Consider the following 10,427-nt stretch of genomic DNA (forward strand, 5'->3'; position numbering starts at 1 on the left):
GAAAAAGAAATTTTGTTTAGAAAGAGTTAAATGCAGAAGCAGGAATTCAATTTTCAATTAGTTTGTAGCTAGTGGGTACTCAGATTATTACCTTACCTGAGAGAGAACGAACACAAACAGGGGGATAATAGAATTGAACAGGAATGGCCATAGAGAGCCGGAATCCTTGCCTCTGATTGCAGCCCAGAATATGTGCACCATGAGACTTACGACCATGGTCGCTTCCTGTTTTGTAAAACATTCAACTGAAGAAGACCAGTTAATGTCATGGCAGAGAGCAGAACCTGCATCACAGCTAGTATTTCTATGTTGTCATTTTTTCATACAATTAAAACAGCTATGCAGCTAATTCTGACCATAATGCATAAGATGGAAACTGAGTATAGAATCTTTACCCCTTCTGAATGCACTAATGACGTCGATGGTCGCGATGTGGAAGGACTCTCTGTAAGGGGGATGAAGTTGATAGTAGAGATACAGGGGACGTGGAACTGCAAAAATAGACAACAAAATACTGGAATCAGAAACTGTTGTACGCGAGAAAAAACAAAATCTAGATGAAACTAAAGAACGCCTAGAAGGGTATCTGAATAAAGTAATCTGTTGCCCACTAATTTACCGGGTTGACAAGTTTCCAAGAAAATCACAGTAGTCCAAAAAAACATATTCAAAACAAAACAATAGATATAAATGTTGAGTGAAATTTAGCAATACATAACCTCAAAGCTTCTTATTTATTAAATCTAGATATTGAAACAGATAATCATAGTGGACAAACACATACCTACAAACAGAGTACTCAAACAAAGTATTAAACCTAAACAAAACTTGAAGGGAAAGAACCTCCTTTAGTAGAGGCGCTCCTTGTCTTCCTGCTCGAGGACGGTGACTGTCAGCACATCGGAGGTCGTCTTCCCTAGAACCACCTTCGCTTCTCCAGCAGTCAAAGTCATCTCAAAAAATCTCCACGACTTCTCTTCATACAGAGCCCCTTGATGCAGTTCTCCTCTTCGGTGCCCTAGTGCCCTACCTTTCTTTTCACCTCTCTATTTTTGTCCCGAATTTACGCCCCCCTTTCTATTTCTAATTTATCACCTTACTGCTTCTTCACACACTTCTATGATTAAAACACAAGTGATGGTCTCAAACCGGTTGGGCCCCTTTGGTGGGCTGGGGTTGATTTTCAACACTCCCCCTCAACACCAGGTCTCACTAGTTGCACTGTATCGAGTTAACAACAAAATATTTTGAACTTGCTTGTACTCAAACTCTTTGTGAACAAATCCACAACTTGATCATCCGTCTTGATCTGTCTCATCCCAATTTATTCTTGCAAAACCTTTTCTCTAATAAAATGATAGTGCACTTCTACATGCTTAGTTCTAGCATGAAAGATCGGATTCTCCGCCAAACGAATTACCGACTGATTGTCACATTACAATGGAACTACATATTCTACTGGTTGATGTAGATTATTCATTAGTTGTATCAACCATGTACTCTCTTGAGCTGCCAGTGCTGCTGCTTGATACTCAGCTTCAGTGATTGACAATGATACCGTCGGCAGTCTCTTGCTACACCAAGAAATTGTTCCAGACCCAAGCTTAAACACATACCCAGTTGTTGACCTTCTAGAGTAATGATCTCCTACCTAATCAGCATCACAATAGCCAACTAACTTGTTGTCTTCACCTTTCTTGTACAAAAGACCATAGTCAATTTTACTCTTCTCATATCTCAGAATTTGATGAACGGCTTCCAAATGAGGCTTCTTTGGTTCTTGCATGTACCGACTCATCACACCAACTGCATAAGAGATGTCAAGTCAAGTCAAGGTTAAGTAGATCAGAATGCCTACCAATTTTTGATACATCGTCGCATCTTCCAAATCTTTTTCTTCATGTGCAGACATTTTGGCATTTGGTTCCATCGACGTCGAAATCAGCTTGCATTCAAGCATTCCGAACTTCTTCAACAAATATTTGGCAAATTTCTATTGACAGAGAAATATTCCTTCTTGTGTGCAATCAACCTCTAAACCAAGAAAGTGCTTGAACTGACCAAGTTCCTTCATCTGGAAAGGAACAAATAAATTCTTCTTTGTCTGAATAATTTTTGCCTCATTATCCCTAGTTAGGATGAAATCATTTATATACACTAGCACAATAGCTATCTTACCTTCGTTGACTTTGACAAACAAGCTGGAATTTGCAGGTGTTACTGAATTACCACTTTGTGTTAAAAATTCAGCAATCTTACCATACCACGCCTTGGGTGCTTGTTTCAATTCGTAGAGTGCTTTTTGCAACTTGCAAACATGTTTAGGATGATCTTGGCTCTGAAAACCCATTGGTTGAATCATGTACATCTCCCGATCCAACTCTCCATGAAGAAATGCATTCTTCACATCCATTTGCCACAAGTTCCAGTCTTTGTTGGCTGCCAGTGCCAGTAGGACTTGTACGGTTGTAAGTTTTGCCACTGGACTAAAAGTTTCATCATAATCTAGTCTGTACTATTGAGAGAAACCACAAACTACCAATCGTGCCTTGTACCTCATGATTAACCCATCTGGACGACACTTGATCTTGTAGACCCACTTGCACGATATAGGTTTCACATCTTTTGGCTTTTGCACTAGATCCCAAGTCTGATTTTGCTCAATGCATCAATCTCTTCTTTCATAGCTGTCTTCCACTCAGAGCTCTGCGATGCTTCTTCGAAGGTCTCAGGTTCTATCATATTTTCTTCTTTAGTAATGGCTGCATTGGCGTATTTGGGATTTGACCTTCGTGTTCTTGTTGACTTTTGGAGTTGAAATTGTGGATTTGATTCTTCCATTTCACTAGGCCCACCTTCTTCATTTGCTTGTTGCTACAAGCCAGTTTGCCAAGGGCTCCGAGTCACTCCTTGGTTGACATCATCATTTGGATCTCCTCATTCACCTGAACTTGATTGGAGTTGAGTAGTACGCTCCCCCATGTTTTGTTGTAGCTCGTCTCCAAGTTCTCTTGAATTTGACAAAACTCCCTTCTCTGAGGACCACCATGAAGATGCTTCATCGAATACCACATCTCGTGAAGTGTAGCATCTTTCACTCGTTGGGTCACAACATTTCCACCTTTTTCTCTGGTTGTCATACCGCACCAAGATATATCTAATAGCTTTCTTGTCAAACTTGCTCCCTAGATGATCAGGAACAAATACATAACATACACAGCCAAATACTCGAAAGTAACTAACTTCAGGCTTCATGTTCCATAGTTTCTCAAAGGGTGTAAAAAATCCTAACCTTGGTTGCGGAAGTTTGTTGATCACAAAGGCTGCAATCCTCATTGCTTCAGCCCAAAATCTTCTAGGTACATATTTTTCATGTAGCATGCTCCGACAAACCTCTATAAGATGCCACTTCTTTCTCTTTGCTATACCATTCTGTTGTGAGGGTGTTGGTGCACTTGTACTAATGATGTATGCGACATTCCCTTAAATATTGGGAGAAATTGCTTGAGCTGTATTCGCACCCATTGTCTATGCACAAGCAACGAATCTTATTTCCTACTTCTCCCTCAACTAACTCTCTGAACTCTTTAAACCTTGAGAATGTGTCTGGATTTTCCTTCATAAAGAAGACCCACACGTACCTTGAGAAGTCATCAATGAATGTCACCATGTACCGTATACCACTAATTGATGGTTGTTTAACAGGCCCGAATATATTAGAGTGAACTAGCGTTAACGGTTCCTTTGATTTAAACTCTGACACCTCGTACGGTAATTGGTGTGCTTTACCATATTGGCATCCTGCACAAACCGAGTCTATTCGAACATCTACTTGAGGAAGTCCCTTAAGCATCAACTTTTTCACCATCACACTTAGCTTATAATAGCTAACATGATCTAACCGCATGCGCCATAGATCTGTTGTCTCATTTTTCCTTGTCTTGTCTACATATACAAACTCTGCTGACATTACGTAGACTGAATCCAATCGTCGCCCCTCCATTTTTGGTGTTTTTGAAATTCTGAGATCATGATACACCTTCACATCTCAGGGACCGAATAGAACATAGTGGCCTGATGATGTTAACTGAGCCACAGATAGCAAATTTTTCTTCATTTCTAGGACATGATAAACATCTTGAAGTGGCACCTGGTTGGGATTATACCGAGGCGTAACTATAGTCTTACCGATGTGAGCTATCGGTAACCTTGAGTTGTCGACTGTCACCACCACACGGCCTCCCTTGTACTCAGATAGGTTTTGTAGCTTCTGTTTATCACCTGTCATATGATTTGAGCAGCCTGAATCTACGATCCAGTCATTCTTGTAGTCAATCTGTTTAGGTGTTGTTACAGTGAGAGCTAATTCTTCTTCCCCCATAACAAATAGCGCTACAACATCCCAACCCTCTTCACTATCCTACTTAGAACTGTGAGTGGATGTATTACTTTCAATAGAATTTTTCTTGGAACAACAATCTTTCGCCATGTGGCCCATCTTCTTGCAGTTGTAAAACTTGCCATCGAACCGTCTACTAGTTTCACGATTCTTCGAAGCTCCTCCTGGATAAGAGCTTCCCTCTTCTTGTTGACTTTTCACCTTGTCACCATCCCTTTTAGATCCACTGCCTGTGTACCACTTGAAAGTACCTCTGCTCTTGCTGGTGTAGAGCGCTTCTTCCTTACCCTTTAGCGAGACTTCTCCCATTTGTTTAGCTAAAGCTTCCTGACCAGCAAGCAAATTTTCAAACTCAACAAGTGTTAAGTCAGCCATCCCTGTACAGCGGCAACGAATCCTCGATATTCGGGTCTCAAACCATGGATAATTATTCTCTTTATCCTAGTTTCCCCAATAGGAGTTGTTGGGTCTAATTCTAAAGTTTCTCGGCATATCGACTTCATCTTGTGAAAATACTGAGCAATAATCATGTCTCGTTGCGCCATTGATAGCAGCTCGTTCTCAAGTAGTTGCAATCTTATATCATTCTTCTTTGTGAACAGTGTAGCAAGATTGTCCCATACTTCCTTCGATGTTTTTGTATCCCAGATGTGCTCCAACGTTTCTTCTTCAACTGTGGTCTTTAAAGAAAACATTGCTTTGCTTGTTTTAAATTTCCATTTTCGCAAGATGCCATTGGCATCTTCTACCGCTGGTTGTGTAACTTCACAGCCACCGACAACCTCCCACAGGTCTTGACCTTGTAAGTAGGACTCAATACATGTTGACCACGTATTGTAGTTTTTGTTGTTAAGCGTCTTGATTCCTCCAACCACTTGAAGGTCACCCATCATACTGGCAGAACTTCGACTATATTGAACAAGATTGACCAACAACTTGCAGAGTACCTTATTGCTCACACCTCAAGATAGCTTCACCAAAAAAAAAAAAAAAATCAGTCCCTAACCGTCCTGCTCTGATACCAATTGTTAAGTGAAATTTAACAATACATAACCTCAAAGCTTCTGATTTATTAAATCCAGATACTGAAACAGATAATCACAGTGGACAAACACATACCCACAAACAGAGTACACAAACAGAGTATTAAACATAAACAAAACTTGAAGGGAAAGAAAATCCATTAGCTAAGGCACTCCTTGTCTTCTTGCTTGGGGACGGTGACTGTCAGCACATCGGTGGCCGTCTTCCCTTGAACCACCTTCACTTCTCTCGTAGTCGAAGTCGTCTCAGAAACTCGCCACGTCTTCTTTTCACACAGAGCCTCTTGAGTGGGAAGGGCAGTGAGTGGGCCTAGAGCAGTATCTATACCATTTTTAGGAAGTTTTAATTTAACTTACTCAACAATTCCTTAGGTTGAATGGTACCAAGATGGTGGTTTGGTGGACAAGAAGAGAAAAATTCCTTTTGTGAGTATTAGGAGGAAGTTTGGAAAGGACTGAATGAGAAATGGATGTGTTTGCTCACACAACTTCATATTGAAAGTTTTGATGGTTTCAAATTTTGCTCACATAAATTGTATCTTCTCATTGTATGGAAGTTGGAATTTGGATGAAAAGGATTAAATGAGAAATGGAATTTGTAGCGCAATATCCATAAAGAGCAAGAGGTGAAAAAAATAAGACAAAAAACTCTAATCAGACAAGTGTGAATAATAAACCATTCGTGTGCTCGTAAAACATCATTCTAATATTTAAATTTCAATAAGTATTTCATCACATAATATAATAATACTTATTATGATACATTAACCATCCTTTTAGAGCATCTAAGAATTACACTTCAACATTTGACAATCAAAAGACACGTTTCGGAATGCTCAAACCAATGGTGTATGATAATAGAACTTGGAATGGATTTAGTTGGAACACCAAGCTTGCAACAAACATGAGTCATAATGTGAGGGCAGTTCTAAGAAGAGATGTGATGTCCACAATATTAAGGCATGGCAGTATTTACTTTAAGTTCAATTTTCTAGCATACTTCCAACTGGTTTAATTCAATGACCGAGTTTGCTTCAGCATTGATTCATGTCTGGAGTATTTGTTGGAGTCAGTTAGGAGAAGAAGTTGTAATGAATAGTGGGGAGAGAGAGACAACAATAAGGATTCCCTACTAGAACAACAATGAAGAATTCATGTCCAAACGAGCTAGAGACAAACAGAGAGGGAGAGGCAGAGACAAAGAACTGTTTCTTAAATGCTTATGTCAGTGTGGTTACAATCGATGGAAAGAGGGATATTAAATTTTTATTTACAAGGAACATTTCATGCTTAACCTTGTAGATAACTAATATCTATTTGAAATTTTGCTTAAATGCAGTAAACGTAGCATCAGCAAATTTGTGTGCAAGTGTATATTTTTACGCTTGTGCTCGACCACTACATAATGCTTCCATTTGGAATTAAGAATTCGGTGGTCCAACAACATGCTAAAAAAAATGAAAAACTTGGTCCATGGTGCAAGATTTGTTTTCCATGAGTAGTGAAAGGTTAGAAGAAAAGAAAAATATAAAAACTCACTCAATTCGTATAAATCAACCTCTCTCCCATAATATTGAATAAACATTCACATTTAAATCTCATCATATAGTACATCCCATTTTATGATACACTATTCATCCAGTTATGTAAGATATCTCATCTATCAATTACACACTTTGGCATGCACAACCCCCTGCTACCAACATGATCTTCGATAGAATTACTGGGTTGCTTGGAACCACTGGATGGTGATATAACGAGAAGCTAAGGCCATGCTTTTAGATCACTGACAAATTGAAACTTCATCTCTCTGTGCTTAGATCTGACAAATTGTTACTGGAACAAACACGAGTGATGTCCAACAACACATTAAAAAGAAGAAAAACATAAGCTATAATGCAAAAACTTAACCACCATAGGCTCAAAAAATGAATAAACAAACTATTATTTTCTATACACCATTCCAACATTCAAATTTCAATCTCATCATATAATTTGATATACATATTTTCTGATACATTGCATTAACCTTCTATGAATTACACAATTCAACTTGTTTGAAACAAGGTTACTGCTTGGGTGATTGTAGTATGATAGCACGCATTGCTAAAAAAAAATTATACCTGTTAATACCAAAAGTGATTAGAAACTGGTTAACTGTGAGATGTGATGGCCACGAAAAATGAGAGTTAGCATTAGTCACATTCTGGATAAAGGGAATAAAACTCTTACAAATGGCAAAATATGTTCCATTAACTTAGAAACTTGTAACCGGTTCATCAGAAAGGCCGACTTTGCTTCAAAGTATACAAATTAGGGGTGACAACCGTAATAATAAAATGGACAATAAGAGGTTGTAATGCAAGAGAGCGAGAGAGGAAGATAAAAGAAAAATCGACGGACACAGCGGGCCTTAAAAACTGCCCAGGGGAGGGGAGGGAAGGGCTACAACATGCACAAAAACAAAAGAATAGCCTTCTCTTCTCCCATCTTCTCCCTGCCAAAAAGAAAAAAACACACACACCAATTTTATTGATATTTGTTTGACAGGCCCGCAAGCACACCCGCTAAGGCACAACCTCCCTAAAGTCTATTACAATTTACAATCTACATGCCCCCAATCACTCCTCAACAATTTACACCATGCATACCCTCCAATCTGAGTTGTCATCACGATTCAATTCACGGTCATGGTGGTTCCAAGGTGGTGTGAGCTAAAGAACCTAAGTACAAGAACCCAACACTGCTTACTCATTCATAAGTCCCAGAAATCGTTCACCGTCGACCTCCTTCCATTCTCCTTGTCATGATATTTTCACGCCTAGAAACAACCCAACCCATTTTGGAAGTGCAAAACTGAAAAATGGCAAATCACAACTTTAGTTGTGGAAAATAAAATGATGGAAGAAATCATATATTAAACAATCTCTAAGAAAGTTATTTCATAAATTAAAATAACCATCCAAAATTAGCTGGGAACTCGTGAAAATGAGAAAAGAATGAGAAGATATTTCTAAGAAAAACATATCAAAGAGAAATAAATTAAAGACATGGCATGGCATGAAATTTTAAGATAGAGATACAAAAGTGGGAAAGAAAAAGAAATTTTAGCCCTGTTAGTGCCCTTTGTAAGTGAAATGTATTTCACTTACGCTGAGAAAGTGGGCCGAAACGCTCTAGTGTGCACCGTAAGTGACGGGGGAAAGTGAAATATAGTTGTATTTTGCTTCCCCTCGTTTCAGGCATAAAACGATGGTAAGTGATTTCAGAAGGGTCGAGCTCTGAATTCACTTACCATCACTCAAAGACATCTTGGGCATGGGCTGTCGGGAAGGAACCTTTGCTGAACGAGGGTTTTAGAGAAAAAAAAATTTCTCCCTCGTGCTCTCATGACCTTCGACGATTTCAATTGCCCTGCGACCCCTTTCACCGTCCCCAGCACCGACGACCTTTAGCGACATATCCCCCCTCTCTGGCTCTTCTCTCGCTCGAGACCGTTGACGATTTCAATCGCACCCTCTACGACCTCTCCCCGATGCTTGATTCTCTTCCTCTTGCCGTCCCTACCACCAATGACAGTCACCAAACCAGTCTCCCCTCTCTGCAACCTCTCCGGCTTGATTCGAGGTATTTATGAAGTTATTTGCATCCTTTTTTCAGTTTTTTTTTTTGTTTATCTTTTTTGGAAGATGGGCTCAAGCCCAGAGCTCAAGACAAGAAGGCCACACGTCAAAGAAGTGGCAAATGTGTAAAATATGGTACTTTCCATAAAGATGGCATAGAAGTGTAAATATTTTTCCTTTTATGTCTTTTTTTTATCAAGTTGTAGCCCTAAGGGCATTGTAAAACTATAAATAAAGGCATTGGCTAAGAGGTTGGGCATTGAAGCACTCTCCTCTCTTACCACAAATTCGTTCAGCCCTCATTTTTCTTTTTTACGCAACCCTCTTCTCCTTTAATCCAAACTCTCTCCTTCCTCATTCTTCTTCTTCTCTTCTCCTTCTCTCTTCTTCCTCTTCTTCTTTCTTGTTGATCAAAAGTTCCTTTCATGAGATCCTAAATTCTACATGGTATCAGAGCAAGGAGTTTAGGATCTCTCTTCATGGAGTTATTATGAAATCTGTTCAAGAAGTTTTAAAAGGAGTTTAGAGCATGAAGAGATAATTTCATGCTCTTCTTATTTACGTTTTTTTTTTGTTTCCTTTTCTTATTTATAAACTCCTTTTTACTGTTTTTCTTTACTTCTTGAATTTTGAGTCACATCAAGTCAAGATAAATCTTTATATGTTGTAAAGATTTATTTCTATGACTAAATTGATGTTATAATCTTGACTTCATGTAAATCAATTACAAGAGTGATCATGATCATTTGTTGTTTGCATCTTATTAAGATTGATGGGTGAAATTCAATTACCTTTATTTAATTTGAATCCATCTCATTTGAGGTAGAATTCTAGCACATGTTGATGTATCTTCTTCTAATTAAAGTTGCTCATAGGTTTGTGTTATGTTGTTGGATGCCCATTATATGTTTGATGAAATTCCAGCAGTCATTTACCCTTTATAGTTCAATTTTTTTTAACTTCGACAATTGAAGTTTTTGTTTGAACTTTGAAGTCTCCCATGAGCTGAAGATAAATCTCTTCCAAGTGTCTTGGTTTGCCATTAAATCTTCTCTAATTTTTTGTCTATTGCTCGTTTGTGTTGGAGTTTGGATTAAGGCCTAATCAGTTGCATCAACTTTCTTCTCTTTGTTCTTATGAATACAAGAGAAGTTGAGTGATGGCTGGATGTTATTATCACTTTCTAAAGGCACAAATTTGTTCATAATTTGGTGCTTGACTTCATAAAAGAAATTGGTTCTTGTTCTCTTTTGTTGGTGACTGATTTGGTCTACGGGTTCTTCAAATTACATTGAGTAATTGTTCTTTGAAGAAGGCCTTTTCCCTTGACCTCCATATTTTACTTGCCTCATCATGGAGATT

The 10,427-nt window shown here is 38.6% G+C and overlaps 1 protein-coding gene across 1 annotated transcript; it reads right to left on the reverse strand.

Annotated features, from left to right (window-relative positions):
- Positions 1-4,048: 4,048 nt before the first annotated feature.
- LOC137938289 (uncharacterized) lies at positions 4,049-5,289 on the reverse strand. Its single transcript, XM_068783272.1, has 3 exons — positions 4,783-5,289; positions 4,601-4,726; positions 4,049-4,420 (listed from the first exon to the last, which is right to left on the reverse strand). Exons 1-3 carry the CDS (start codon positions 5,287-5,289, stop codon positions 4,049-4,051), a joined length of 1,005 nt encoding a protein of 334 aa, XP_068639373.1.
- Positions 5,290-10,427: the final 5,138 nt, after the last annotated feature.

Source organism: Aristolochia californica, unplaced genomic scaffold (genome assembly GCF_029961685.1).
Source record: "Aristolochia californica isolate CCGP_79_NKW_82.1479 unplaced genomic scaffold, dmAriCali1.0.hap1 SCAF_8, whole genome shotgun sequence".
In the NCBI taxonomy this organism is placed as follows: domain Eukaryota; kingdom Viridiplantae; phylum Streptophyta; class Magnoliopsida; order Piperales; family Aristolochiaceae; genus Aristolochia; species Aristolochia californica.